The sequence below is a fragment of the Oncorhynchus masou genome, unplaced genomic scaffold, assembly GCF_036934945.1.
Source record: "Oncorhynchus masou masou isolate Uvic2021 unplaced genomic scaffold, UVic_Omas_1.1 unplaced_scaffold_894, whole genome shotgun sequence".
NCBI classification, from domain to species: Eukaryota; Metazoa; Chordata; class Actinopteri; order Salmoniformes; family Salmonidae; genus Oncorhynchus; species Oncorhynchus masou.
In genome coordinates this window covers 32218-47275 of record NW_027015409.1, presented here as the reverse complement: position 1 = coordinate 47275, position 15058 = coordinate 32218, and the positions used below count along the sequence as shown (strand labels likewise).

At 52.1% G+C, this 15058-nt stretch overlaps 1 protein-coding gene across 1 annotated transcript; it reads left to right on the top strand.

The window, feature by feature from the left end:
• The first annotated feature begins 3674 nt into the window (after positions 1-3674).
• Positions 3675-14823, top strand: LOC135538025 (uncharacterized). Its single transcript, XM_064964014.1, has 10 exons — positions 3675-3711; positions 7272-7540; positions 7939-8217; positions 8510-8730; positions 9017-9241; positions 9700-9982; positions 12886-13113; positions 13404-13682; positions 13917-14195; positions 14653-14823. The coding sequence occupies exons 1-10, from the start codon at positions 3675-3677 to the stop codon at positions 14821-14823; spliced, it is 2271 nt and encodes a 756-aa protein (XP_064820086.1).
• Positions 14824-15058: the final 235 nt, after the last annotated feature.

Here is a 15058-nt window from a genome sequence, read left to right as displayed (position 1 = left end):
AAGCAAAGAAATATAGACCATTCACTAGAGGTAAAGAACTATAGACCATTCTCTAGAGGTATAGAACTATCAACCATTCACTAGAGGTATAGAACTATAGACCCTTCACTAGAGGTAAAGAAATATAGACCATTCACTAGAGGTATAGAACTATAGAACTATAGACAATTCACTGGAGGTAAAGAACTATAGAACTATAGACCATTCACTGGAGGTAAAGAACTATAGACCATTCACTAGAGGTATAGAACTATAGACCATTCACTGGAGGTATAGAACTATAGAACTATAGACCATTCACTGGAGGTAAAGAACTATAAAACTATAGGCCATTCACTAGAGGTAAAGAACCATAGACCATTCACTAGAAGTAAAGAACCATAGACCATTCACTCGAGGTAAAGAACTATAGAACTATAGACCATTCACTAGAGGTATAGAACTAAGACAATATAAAAAAATCTATAGACCATTCACTAGAGGATCTATAGAACTATAGACCATTCACTAGAGGTAAAAACTATAGACCATTCACTAGATGTAAAGAAGTATAGAACTATAGACCATTCATTATAGACCATTCACTAGAGGTAAAGAACTATAGACCATTCACTAGAGGTATAGAACTATAGACCATTCACTAGAGTGAAAGAACTATAGACCATTCACTAGAGGTATAGATCTATAGAACTATAGACCATTCACTAGAGGTAAAGAACTATAGACTATTCACAAGAAGTATAGAACTATAGACCATTAACCATTCAAGAGGTAAAGAACTATAGACCATTCACTAGATGTAAAAAACTATAGACCATTCACTAGACCAAAAAAACTATAGACCATTCACTAGAGGTAATAGAACTATAGACCATTCACTAGAGGTATAGAGCTATAGACCATTCACTAGAGGTAAAGAACTATAGACCATTCACTAAAGGTATAGATCTATAGAACTATAGACCATTCACTAGAGGTAAAGAACTATATAACTATAGACCATTCACTAGAGGTATAGATCTATAGAACTATAGACCATTCACTAGAGGTAAAGAACTATATAAATATTGACCATTCACTAGAGGTAAAAAACTATAGACCATTCACTAGAGGTAAACCTCTATAGAATTCATAGAACTATAGACCATTCACTAGAGGTATAGACCTATAGACCATTCACTAGAGGTATAGAACTATAGACCATTCACTAGAGGTATAGATCTATAGAACTATAGACCATTCACTAGAGGTAAAGAACTATAGACCATTCACTAGAGGTATAGAACTATAGACCATTCACTAGAGGTAAAGAACTATAGACCATTCACTAGAGGTAAGAACTATAGAACTATAGACCATTCACTAGAGGTATAGAACTATAGACCATTCACTAGAGGTAAAGACCATTCACTAGAGGTATAAACTATAGACCATTCACTAGAGGTAAAGAACTATAGACCATTCACTAGAGGTAAACCTCTATAGACCATTCACTAGAGGTAAAGAACCATTCACTATATAGAGACCATTCACTAGAGGTAAAGAACTATAGACCATTCACTAGAGGTAAAGAACTATAGACCATTCACTAGAGGTATAGAACTATAGACCATTCACTAGAGGTATAGAACTATAGACCATTCACTAGAGGTATAGAACTATAGACCATTCACTAGAGGTAAAGAACTATAGACCATTCACTAGAGGTATATAGAACTATAGACCATTCACTAGAGGTATAGAACTATAGACCATTCACTAGAGGTATAGAACTATAGACCATTCACTAGAGGTAAAGAACTATAGACCATTCACTAGAGGTAAAGAACTATAGAACTATAGACCATTCACTAGAGGTATAGAACTATAGACCATTCACTAGAGGTAAAGAACTATAGACCATTCACTAGAGGTATAGAACTATAGAACTATAAAACCCATTCACTAGAGGTATAGAACTATAGACCATTCACTAGAGGTAAGAACTATAGACCATTCACTAGAGGTATAGAACTATAGACCATTCACTAGAGGTAGAACCTATAGACCATTCACTAGAGGTAAAGAACTATAGACCATTCACTAGAGGTATAGAACTATAGACCATTCACTAGAGGTAAAGAACTATAGACCATTCACTAGAAGTAAAGAACTATAGACCATTCACTAGAGGTAAAGAACTATAGACCATTCACTAGATGTAAAGAACTATAGACCATTCACTATAGACCATTCACTAGAGGTAAAGAACTATAGACCATTCACTAGAGGTATAGAACTATAGACCATTCACTAGAGGTGAAAGAACTATAGACCATTCACTAGAGGTAAAGAACTATAGAGCTATAGACCATTCACTAGAGGTATAGATCTATAGAACTATAGACCATTCACTAGAGGTAAAGAACTATAGACCATTCACTAGAGGTAAAAATATAGACCATTCACTAGAGGTAAAGAACTATATAACTATAGACCATTCACGTATAGAGCTAGGTTAAAGAACCCTAGACCATTCATTGGACTGAGCTAGACCATTCATTGCAGGCAATAGAACTATAGACCATTCACTAGGGGTAAAGAACTATATAACTATTGACCATTCACTATAGGTACCCTATAGAACTATAGACCATTCATCAATAAGGAACTATATGACCATTCACAAGAGGTAAAGAACTATAGAACTATAGACCATTCACTAGAGGTAAACCTCTATAGACCATTCACTAGACAGGTAAACCTCTATAGACCATTCACTAGAGGTAAAGAACTATAGACCATTCACTAGAGGTATAGAACTATAGACCATTCACTAGAGGTAAAGAACCTATAGACCATTCACTAGAGGTAAGAACTATATAACTATAGACCATTCACTAGAGGTATAGAACTATAGACCATTCACTAGAGGTAGCACCTATAGACCATTCACTAGAGGTATAGAACTATAGACATTCTAGAGGTAAAGAACTAATACTAGACCATTTCACTAGAGGTATTCCATTCTGTTAGTCACATGTCTATAGACCATTCACTAGAGTCTCAGAACTATAGACCATTCAAAGGTAACTATAGAATTCACTATAATTCACTAGAGGTATAGAACTATAGACCATTCACTAGAGGTAAAGAACTATAGACCATTCACTAGAGGTAAGAACTATAGAACTATACACCATTCACTAGAGGTATAGAACTATAGACCATTCACTAGAGGTAAAGACCTATAGACCATTCACTAGAGGTATAGAACTATAGACCATTCACTAGAGGTAATGAAACATATAAATGTGTTGTTCCCAGGAGACAAAGGGATGAAAGCTTTGGGAATGTTTTTGTTACATCCCTGAGGTGAGCAGTTTTGAGATGTTTTTTTTGGGAAGTATGTGCCATCTGGGTTATTGGGGAATCGATGATATATAATACAGGCATGTTATTTCCGTGTAAGGTTGGGCCCTGACACGGCATCATTAAACTGAGCATTGTTGTCATTGCAGGCAATCTCAAATGCTGTGCGTTTTAGGGAAGAAATCCTCCTCCCTCATGTGGTACCCTTCCTGCAGGCTCATCAATACATGACCATTTCTCACCATGACCGCCACCAAATTGTTTCTGTGAGAAATTTCCTGCAAGGCTGTGTCCAGTGTTCTGCACAATGACCACGTGTAACAATGCCAACCCAGGACCTCCCGGAAGACATTCTGTGTGGTACGTTAAATCCAGGCCAGCGAAGAGCCGTATCTCAATCCCATTGAGCACGTCTGGGACCTGTTGGATCGGAGGGTGAGGGCTAGGGCCATTCCCCCAGAAATGGGGTAACATCTCACAGCGAGAACTGGTAACTCTGGTGCATTCACTATGAGGAAAATGCATAGCATAATTAATGCAGCTGGTGGCCACACCAGATACTGAATGTTACTTTTGATTTTGACCCCACCTTTGTTCAGGGACACATTATTCCAGTTCTGTTAGTCACATGTCTGTGGAACCTGTTCAGTTTATGTCTCAGTTGTTGAATCTTGTTATGTTCAAACAAATATTGAAAATAAACGCAGTTGACAGCGAACTATAATTTTTTGCTGAGTTTACTAAACATAAATAATAACTCAACATATAAAGTGTTGTTCATGTTTCAAGAAATTCCATCTACCTGACAGGTGTGTTAATAATACATTAAAATGTGCAGTTTTGTCACACAAAACAATGCCGCAAATGCCTCAAGTTTTTAGAAACTGTAAATGGCATGCTGACTGCAGGAATGTGACTGTTGCCAGATACTTAATGTTCATGCTGACTCTACTGACAGATAATAGAGAACTGTAATCATGCTTGTTTTTGAGAAATTGGCTGTGTCCAACTGTGTAATCGGCATCACAACCACAGACCACGTGTAACCATGCCAACCCAGGACACTAAATCCAGACAGTCACCTGAGAGATCGTCTAAGGGGGAGGAAGGAGGGAGAGGGGGGGGTGTACTCTATAGACCATTCACTACAGGTAAAGATCTATAGACCATACACTAGAGGTTCAGTTTGGAGAACTATAATCATGCTGCTCTATCTGACAGTATAGAGAACTGTAATCATGTTGCTCTATCTGACAGTATAGAGAACTATAATCATGCTGCTCTATCTGACAGTATAGAGAACTGTAATCATGACAGTATAGAGAACTGTAATCATGACAGTATAGAGAACTGTAATCATGCTGCTCTATCTGACAGTATAGAGAACTGTAATCATGCTGCTCTATCTGACAGTATAGAGAACTGTAATCATGCTGCTCTATCTGACAGTATAGAGAACTGTAATCATGACAGTATAGAGAACTGTAATCATGTTGCTCTATCTAACAGTATAGAGAACGACTTAAATGCCTTGAATTAATCACCTGAGAAAGCGTTGTACCAGGACATTAGGACCTGATGGGGGGACAATAGAGCCCTAAGTACCAGGACATTAGGACCTGATGGAGGGACAATAGAGCCCTGGGTACCAGGACATTAGGACCCGATGGAGGGACAATAGAGCCCTGAGTACCAGGACATTAGGACCTGATGGAGGGACAATAGAGCCCTGGGTACCAGGACATTAGGACCTGATGGAGGGACAATAGAGCCCTGAGTACCAGGCCATTAGCACCTGATGGAGGGACAATAGAGCCCTGGGTACCAGGACATTAGGACCTGATGGAGGGACAATAGAGCCCTGGGTACCATGACATTCAGACCTGATGGAGGGACAATAGAGCCCTGGGTACCATGACATTCAGACCTGATGGAGGGACAATAGAGCCCTGAGTTCCAGACCATTAGGACCTAATAGGAACTGTAATCACCTGGGCGGAACATCTGACAGCCTATAGAGACTGGGTACCAGGACATTAGACCTGATGGAGGGACAATAGAGCCATGGGTACCAGGACATTAGGACCTGATGGAGGGACAATAGAGCCCTGAGTACCAGGACATTAGGACCTGATGGAGGACAATAGAGCCCTGGGTACCATGACATTCAGACCTGATGGAGTGACAATAGAGCCCTGAGTTCCAGACCATTAGGACCTGATGGAGGGACAATAGAGCCCTGAGTACCAGGACATTAGGACCTGATGGAGGGACAATAGAGCCCTGGGTACCAGGACATTAGGACCTGATGGAGGGACAATAGAGCCCTGGGTACCAGGACATTAGGACCTGATGGAGGGACAATAGAGCCCTGAGTACCAGTACATTAGACCTGATGGAGGACAGTAGAGTTGGGTACCAGGACATTAGGACCTGACGGTCGATAGTGAGTTGGGTACTAGAACATTAGGACCTGACGGTCGTTAGTGAGTTGGGTACCAGAACATTAGGACCTGACGGTCGTTAGTGAGTTTGGTACCAGGACATTAGGACCTGGCGGTCATTAAGTGAGTTGGGTACCAGCTGCTTTCTATCTCCCTTCCCGGGGGGCGACTACACCATGCTGCTGATTCAGTTTATGCTGTTCTACCTGCGACTATTGAACCCTGACCTGTTCACAGGACCTTAATGGCCACATGTAGCCTTCTCTTATATCTCTATCTGGTACAGCCAGAAGAGGACTGGCCCACCTCTCAGAGCCTGGTTCCTCTGGTCTACCCAGTACAGCCAGAAGAGGACTGGCCCACCCCTCAGAGCCTGGTTCCTCTGGTCTACCCAGTACAGCCAGAAGAGGACTGGCCCACCCCTCAGAGCCTGGTTCCTCTGGTCTACCCAGTACAGCCAGAAGAGGACTGGCCCACCCTCAGAGCCTGGTTCCTCTGGTCTACCCAGTACAGCCAGAAGAGGACTGGCCCACCGCTCAGAGCCTGGTTCCTCTGGTCTACCCAGTACAGCCAGAAGAGCACTGGCCCACCCCTCAGAGCCTGGTTCCTCTGGTCTACCCAGTACAGCCAGAAGAGGACTGGCCCACCCCTCAGAGCCTGGTTCCTCTGGTCTACCCAGTACAGCCAGAAGAGCACTGGCCCACCTCTCAGAGCCTGGTTCCTCTGGTCTAGCCAGTACAGCCAGAAGAGGACTGGACCACCCCTCAGAGCCTGGTTCCTCTGGTCTACCCAGTACAGCCAGAAGAGGACTGGCCCACCCCTCAGAGCCTGGTTCCTCTGGTCTACCCAGTACAGCCAGAAGAGGACTGGCCCACCCCTCAGAGCCTGGTTCCTCTGGTCTACCCAGTACAGCCAGAAGAGGACTGGCCCACCCCTCAGAGCCTGGTTCCTCTGGTCTACCCAGTACAGCCAGAAGAGGACTGGCCCACCCCTCAGAGCCTGGTTCCTCTGGTCTACCCAGTACAGCCAGAAGAGGACTGGCCCACCCTCAGAGCCTGGTTCCTCTGGTCTACCCAGTACAGCCAGAAGAGGACTGGCCCACCCCTCAAAGCCTGGTTCCTCAAGTCTACCCAGTACAGCAAGAAGAGGACTGGCCCACCCCTCAGAGCCTGGTTCCTCAAGTCTACCTAGTACAGCCAGAAGAGGACTGGCCCACCCCTCAGAGCCTGGTTCCTCTGGTCTACCCAGTACAGCCAGAAGAGCACTGGCCCACCTCTCAAAGACTGGTTCCTCTGGTCTAGCCAGTACAGCCAGAAGAGGACTGGACCACCCCTCAGAGCCTGGTTCCTCTGGTCTACCCAGTACAGCCAGAAAAGGACTGGCCCACCCCTCAGAGCCTGGTTCCTCTGGTCTACCCAGTACAGCCAGAAGAGCACAGGCACACCTCTCAGAGCCTGGTTCCTCTGGTCTACCCAGTACAGCCAGAGACTGGCCCACCGCTCAGAGCCTGGTTCCTCTGGTCTATACAGCCAGAAGAGCACAGGCCCACCGCTCAGACCTGGTTCGGTCTACCCAGTACAGCCAGAAGAGGACTGGCCCACCCTCAGAGCCTGGTTCCTCAAGTCAACCCAGTACAGCAAGAAGAGGACTGGCCCACCCCTCAGAGCCTGGTTCCTCAAGTCTACCTAGTACAGCCAGAAGAGGACTGGCCCACCCCTCAGAGCCTGGTTCCTCTGGTCTACCCAGTACAGCCAGAAGAGGACTGGCCCACCCCTCTGAGCCTGGTTCCTCTGGTCTACCCAGTACAGCCAGAAGAGGACTGGCCCACCCCTCAGAGCCTGGTTCCTCTGGTCTACCCAGTACAGCCAGAAGTGGCCCACCTCTCAGGCCTGGTTCCTCTGGTCTAGCCAGTACAGCCAGAAGAGGACTGGCCCACCTCTCAGAGCCTGGTTCCTCTGGTCTACCCAGTACAGCCAGAAGAGGACTGGCCCACCCCTCAGAGCCTGGTTCCTCTGGTCTGTCAGTACAGCCAGAAGAGCACAGGCCCACCTCTCAGAGCCTGGTTCCTCTGGTCTACCCAGTACAGCCAGAAGAGGACTGGCCCACCGCTCAGAGCCTGGTTCCTCTGGTCTGCCCAGTACAGCCAGAAGAGGACTGGCCCACCCCTCAGAGCCTGGTTCCTCTGGTCTACCCAGTACAGCCAGAAGAGCACAGGCCCACCGCTCAGAGCCTGGTTCCTCTGGTCTACCCAGTACAGCCAGAAGAGGACTGGCCCACCCTTCAGAGCCTGGTTCCTCAAGTCTACCCAGTACAGCCAGAAGAGGACTGGCCCACCCCTCAGAGCCTGGTTCCTCAAGTCTACCTAGTACAGCCAGAAGAGGACTGGCCCACCCCTCAGAGCCTGGTTCCTCTGGTCTACCCAGTACAGCCAGAAGAGGACTGGCCCACCCCTCAGAGCCTGGTTCCTCTGGTCTACCCAGTACAGCCAGAAGAGGACTGGCCCACCCCCTCAGAGCCTGGTTCCTCTGGTCTACCCAGTACAGCCAGAAGAGGACTGGCCCACCCCTCAGAGCCTGGTTCCTCTGGTCTACCCAGTACAGCCAGAAGAGCACAGGCCCACCTCTCAGAGCCTGGTTCCTCTGGTCTACCCAGTACAGCCAGAAGAGGACTGGCCCACCGCTCAGAGCCTGGTTCCTCTGGTCTACCCAGTACAGCCAGAAGAGGACTGGCCCACCCCTCAGAGCCTGGTTCCTCTGGTCTACCCAGTACAGCCAGAAGAGCACAGGCCCACCGCTCAGAGCCTGGTTCCTCTGGTCTACCCAGTACAGCCAGAAGAGGACTGGCCCACCCTCAAAGCCTGGTTCCTCAAGTCTACCCAGTACAGCAAGAAGAGGACTGGCCCACCCCTCAGAGCCTGGTTCCTCAAGTCTACCTAGTACAGCCAGAAGAGGACTGGCCCACCCCTCAGAGCCTGGTTCCTCTGGTCTACCCAGTACAGCCAGAAGAGCACTGGCCCACCTCTCAAAGCCTGGTCCCTCTGGTCTAGCCAGTACAGCCAGAAGAGGACTGGACCACCCCTCAGAGCCTGGTTCCTCTGGTCTACCCAGTACAGCCAGAAAAGGACTGGCCCACCCCTCAGAGCCTGGTTCCTCTGGTCTACCCAGTACAGCCAGAAGAGCACAGGCACACCTCTCAGAGCCTGGTTCCTCTGGTCTACCCAGTACAGCCAGAAGAGGACTGGCCCACCGCTCAGAGCCTGGTTCCTCTGGTCTACCCAGTACAGCCAGAAGAGCACAGGCCCACCGCTCAGAGCCTGGTTCCTCTGGTCTACCCAGTACAGCCAGAAGGACTGGCCCACCCCTCAGAGCCTGGTTCCTCAAGTCAACCCAGTACAGCAAGAAGAGGACTGGCCCACCCCTCAGAGCCTGGTTCCTCAAGTCTACCTAGTACAGCCAGAAGAGGACTGGCCCACCCCTCAGAGCCTGGTTCCTCTGGTCTACCCAGTACAGCCAGAAGAGGACTGGCCCACCCCTCTGAGCCTGGTTCCTCTGGTCTACCCAGTACAGCCAGAAGAGGACTGGCCCACCCCTCAGAGCCTGGTTCCTCTGGTCCACCCAGTACAGCCAGAAGAGGACTGGCCCACCTCTCAGAGCCTGGTTCCTCTGGTCTAGCCAGTACAGCCAGAAGGGACTGGCCCACCTCTCAGAGCCTGGTTCATGTCTGGTCTACCCAGTACAGCCAGAAGAGGACTGGCCCACCCCTCAGAGCCTGGTTCCTCTGGTCTACCCAGTACAGCCAGAAGAGCACAGGCCCACCTCTCAGAGCCTGGTTCCTCTGGTCTACCCAGTACAGCCAGAAGAGGACTGGCCCACCGCTCAGAGCCTGGTTCCTCTGGTCTACCCAGTACAGCCAGAAGAGGACTGGCCCACCCCTCAGAGCCTGGTTCCTCTGGTCACCCAGTACAGCCAGAAGAGCACAGGCCCACCGCTCAGAGCCTGGTTCCTCTGGTCTACCCAGTACAGCCAGAAGAGGACTGGCCCACCCTTCAGAGCCTGGTTCCTCAAGTCTACCCAGTACAGCCAGAAGAGGACTGGCCCACCCCTCAGAGCCTGGTTCCTCAAGTCTACCTAGTACAGCCAGAAGAGGACTGGCCCACCCCTCAGAGCCTGGTTCCTCTGGTCTACCCAGTACAGCCAGAAGAGGACTGGCCCACCCCTCAGAGCCTGGTTCCTCTGGTCTACCCAGTACAGCCAGAAGAGGACTGGCCCACCCCTCAGAGCCTGGTTCCTCTGGTCTACCCAGTACAGCCAGAAGAGGACTGGCCCACCCCTCAGAGCCTGGTTCCTCTGGTCTACCCAGTACAGCCAGAAGAGGACTGGCTCTCCCTCAGAGCCTGGTTCCTCTGGTCTACCCAGTACAGCCAGAAGAGCACAGGCCCACCTCTCAGAGCCTGGTTCCTCTGGTCTACCCAGTACAGCCAGAAGAGGACTGGCCCACCCCTCAGAGCCTGGTTCCTCTGGTCTACCCAGTACAGCCAGAAGAGGACTGGCCCACCTCTCAGAGCCTGGTTCCTCTGGTCTACCCAGTACAGCCAGAAGAGCACTGGCCCACCTCTCAGAGCCTGGTTCCTCTGGTCTACAGTACAGCCAGAAGAGGACTGGCCCACCCCTCAGAGCCTGGTTCCTCTGGTCTACCCAGTACAGCCAGAAGAGGACTGGCCCACCCCTCAGAGCCTGGTTCCTCTGGTCTACCCAGTACAGCCAGAAGAGGACTGGCCCACCCCTCAGAGCCTGGTTCCTCTGGTCTGCCCAGTACAGCCAGAAGAGGACTGGCCCACCCCTCAGAGCCTGGTTCCTCTGGTCTACCCAGTACAGCCAGAAGAGGACTGGCCCACCCCTCAGAGCCTGGTTCTTCTGGTCTACCCAGTACAGCCAGAAGAGGACTGGCCCACCCCTCAGAGCCTGGTTCCTCTGGTCTACCCAGTACAGCCAGAAGAGGACTGGCCCACCCCTCAGAGCCTGGTTCCTCTGGTCTACCCAGTACAGCCAGAAGAGGACTGGCCCACCCCCTCAGAGCCTGGTTCCTCTGGTCTACCCAGTACAGCCAGAAGAGGACTGGCCCACCCTCAGAGCCTGGTTCCTCTGGTCTACCCAGTACAGCCAGAAGAGGACTGGCCCACCCCTCAGAGCCTGGTTCTTCTGGTCTACCCAGTACAGCCAGAAGAGGACTGGCCCACCCTCAGAGCCTGGTTCCTCTGGTCTACCCAGTACAGCCAGAAGAGGACTGGCCCACCCCTCAGAGCCTGGTTCCTCTGGTCTAGCCAGTACAGCCAGAAGAGGACTGGCCCACCCCTCAGAGCCTGGTTCCTCTGGTCTACCCAGTACAGCCAGAAGAGGACTGGCCCACCCCTCAGAGCCTGGTTCCTCTGGTCTAGCCAGTACAGCCAGAAGAGGACTGGCCCACCCCTCAGAGCCAGGTTCCTCTGATCTACCCAGTACAGCCAGAAGAGGACTGGCCCACCCCTCAGAGCCTGGTTCCTCTGGTCTACCCAGTACAGCCAGAAGAGGACTGGCCCACCCCTCAGAGCCTGGTTCCTCTGGTCTAGCCAGTACAGCCAGAAGAGGACTGGCCCACCCCTCAGAGCCAGGTTCCTCTGGTCTACCCAGTACAGCCAGAAGAGGACTGGCCCACCCCTCAGAGCCTGGTTCCTCTGGTCTAGCCAGTACAGCCAGAAGAGGACTGGCCCACCCCTCAGAGCCTGGTTCCTCTGGTCTAGCCAGTACAGCCAGAAGAGGACTGGCCCACCCCTCAGAGCCTGGTTCCTCTGGTCTACCCAGTACAGCCAGAAGAGGACTGGCCCACCCCTCAGAGCCAGGTTCCTCTGGTCTACCCAGTACAGCCAGAAGAGGACTGGCCCACCCCTCAGAGCCTGGTTCCTCTGGTCTACCCAGTACAGCCAGAAGAGGACTGGCCCACCCCTCAGAGCCTGGTTCCTCTGGTCTACCCAGTACAGCCAGAAGAGGACTGGCCCACCCCTCAGAGCCTGGTTCCTCTGGTCTACCCAGTACAGCCAGAAGAGGACTGGCCACCCCACAGAGCCTGGTTCCTCTGGTCTACCCAGTACAGCCAGAAGAGGACTGGCCCACCCCTCAGAGCCTGGTTCCTCTGGTCTACCCAGTACAGCCAGAAGAGGACTGGCCCACCCCTCAGAGCCAGGTTCCTCTGGTCTACCCAGTACAGCCAGAAGAGGACTGGCCCACCCCTCAGAGCCTGGTTCCTCTGGTCTACCCAGTACAGCCAGAAGAGGACTGGCCCACCCCTCAGAGCCTGGTTCCTCTGGTCTACCCAGTACAGCCAGAAGAGGACTGGCCCACCCCTCAGAGCCTGGTTCCTCTGGTCTACCCAGTACAGCCAGAAGAGGACTGGCCCACCCCTCAGAGCCTGGTTCCTCTGGTCTACCCAGTACAGCCAGAAGAGGACTGGCCCACCCCTCAGAGCCTGGTTCCTCAAGTCAACCCAGTACAGCAAGAAGAGGACTGGCCCACCCCTCAGAGCCTGGTTCCTCAAGTCTACCTAGTACAGCCAGAAGAGGACTGGCCCACCCCTCAGAGCCTGGTTCCTCTGGTCTACCCAGTACAGCCAGAAGAGGACTGGCCCACCCCTCTGAGCCTGGTTCCTCTGGTCTACCCAGTACAGCCAGAAGAGGACTGGCCCACCCCTCAGAGCCTGGTTCCTCTGGTCTACCCAGTACAGCCAGAAGAGGACTGGCCCACCTCTCAGAGCCTGGTTCCTCTGGTCTAGCCAGTACAGCCAGAAGAGGACTGGCCCACCTCTCAGAGCCTGGTTCCTCTGGTCTACCCAGTACAGCCAGAAGAGGACTGGCCCACCCCTCAGAGCCTGGTTCCTCTGGTCTACCCAGTACAGCCAGAAGAGCACAGGCCCACCTCTCAGAGCCTGGTTCCTCTGGTCTACCCAGTACAGCCAGAAGAGGACTGGCCCACCGCTCAGAGCCTGGTTCCTCTGGTCTACCCAGTACAGCCAGAAGAGGACTGGCCCACCCCTCAGAGCCTGGTTCCTCTGGTCTACCCAGTACAGCCAGAAGAGCACAGGCCCACCGCTCAGAGCCTGGTTCCTCTGGTCTACCCAGTACAGCCAGAAGAGGACTGGCCCACCCTTCAGAGCCTGGTTCCTCAAGTCTACCCAGTACAGCCAGAAGAGGACTGGCCCACCCCCTCAGAGCCTGGTTCCTCAAGTCTACCTAGTACAGCCAGAAGAGGACTGGCCCACCCCTCAGAGCCTGGTTCCTCTGGTCTACCCAGTACAGCCAGAAGAGGACTGGCCCACCCCTCAGAGCCTGGTTCCTCTGGTCTACCCAGTACAGCCAGAAGAGGACTGGCCCACCCCTCAGAGCCTGGTTCCTCTGGTCTACCCAGTACAGCCAGAAGAGGACTGGCCCACCCTCAGAGCCTGGTTCCTCTGGTCTACCCAGTACAGCCAGAAGAGCACAGGCCCACCTCTCAGAGCCTGGTTCCTCTGGTCTACCCAGTACAGCCAGAAGAGGACTGGCCCACCGCTCAGAGCCTGGTTCCTCTGGTCTACCCAGTACAGCCAGAAGAGGACTGGCCCACCCCTCAGAGCCTGGTTCCTCTGGTCTACCCAGTACAGCCAGAAGAGCACAGGCCCACCGCTCAGAGCCTGGTTCCTCTGGTCTACCCAGTACAGCCAGAAGAGGACTGGCCCACCCCTCAAAGCCTGGTTCCTCAAGTCTACCCAGTACAGCAAGAAGAGGACTGGCCCACCCCTCAGAGCCTGGTTCCTCAAGTCTACCTAGTACAGCCAGAAGAGGACTGGCCCACCCCTCAGAGCCTGGTTCCTCTGGTCTACCCAGTACAGCCAGAAGAGCACTGGCCCACCTCTCAAAGCCTGGTCCCTCTGGTCTAGCCAGTACAGCCAGAAGAGGACTGGACCACCCCTCAGAGCCTGGTTCCTCTGGTCTACCCAGTACAGCCAGAAAAGGACTGGCCCACCCCTCAGAGCCTGGTTCCTCTGGTCTACCCAGTACAGCCAGAAGAGCACAGGCACACCTCTCAGAGCCTGGTTCCTCTGGTCTACCCAGTACAGCCAGAAGAGGACTGGCCCACCGCTCAGAGCCTGGTTCCTCTGGTCTACCCAGTACAGCCAGAAGAGCACAGGCCCACCGCTCAGAGCCTGGTTCCTCTGGTCTACCCAGTACAGCCAGAAGAGGACTGGCCCACCCCTCAGAGCCTGGTTCCTCAAGTCAACCCAGTACAGCAAGAAGAGGACTGGCCCACCCCTCAGAGCCTGGTTCCTCAAGTCTACCTAGTACAGCCAGAAGAGGACTGGCCCACCCCTCAGAGCCTGGTTCCTCTGGTCTACCCAGTACAGCCAGAAGAGGACTGGCCCACCCCTCTGAGCCTGGTTCCTCTGGTCTACCCAGTACAGCCAGAAGAGGACTGGCCCACCCCTCAGAGCCTGGTTCCTCTGGTCTACCCAGTACAGCCAGAAGAGGACTGGCCCACCTCTCAGAGCCTGGTTCCTCTGGTCTAGCCAGTACAGCCAGAAGAGGACTGGCCCACCTCTCAGAGCCTGGTTCCTCTGGTCTACCCAGTACAGCCAGAAGAGGACTGGCCCACCCCTCAGAGCCTGGTTCCTCTGGTCTACCCAGTACAGCCAGAAGAGCACAGGCCCACCTCTCAGAGCCTGGTTCCTCTGGTCTACCCAGTACAGCCAGAAGAGGACTGGCCCACCGCTCAGAGCCTGGTTCCTCTGGTCTACCCAGTACAGCCAGAAGAGGACTGGCCCACCCCTCAGAGCCTGGTTCCTCTGGTCTACCCAGTACAGCCAGAAGAGCACAGGCCCACCGCTCAGAGCCTGGTTCCTCTGGTCTACCCAGTACAGCCAGAAGAGGACTGGCCCACCCTTCAGAGCCTGGTTCCTCAAGTCTACCCAGTACAGCCAGAAGAGGACTGGCCCACCCCTCAGAGCCTGGTTCCTCAAGTCTACCTAGTACAGCCAGAAGAGGACTGGCCCACCCCTCAGAGCCTGGTTCCTCTGGTCTACCCAGTACAGCCAGAAGAGGACTGGCCCACCCCTCAGAGCCTGGTTCCTCTGGTCTACCCAGTACAGCCAGAAGAGGACTGGCCCACCCCTCAGAGCCTGGTTCCTCTGGTCTACCCAGTACAGCCAGAAGAGGACTGGCCCACCCCTCAGAGCCTGGTTCCTCTGGTCTACCTGTACAGCCA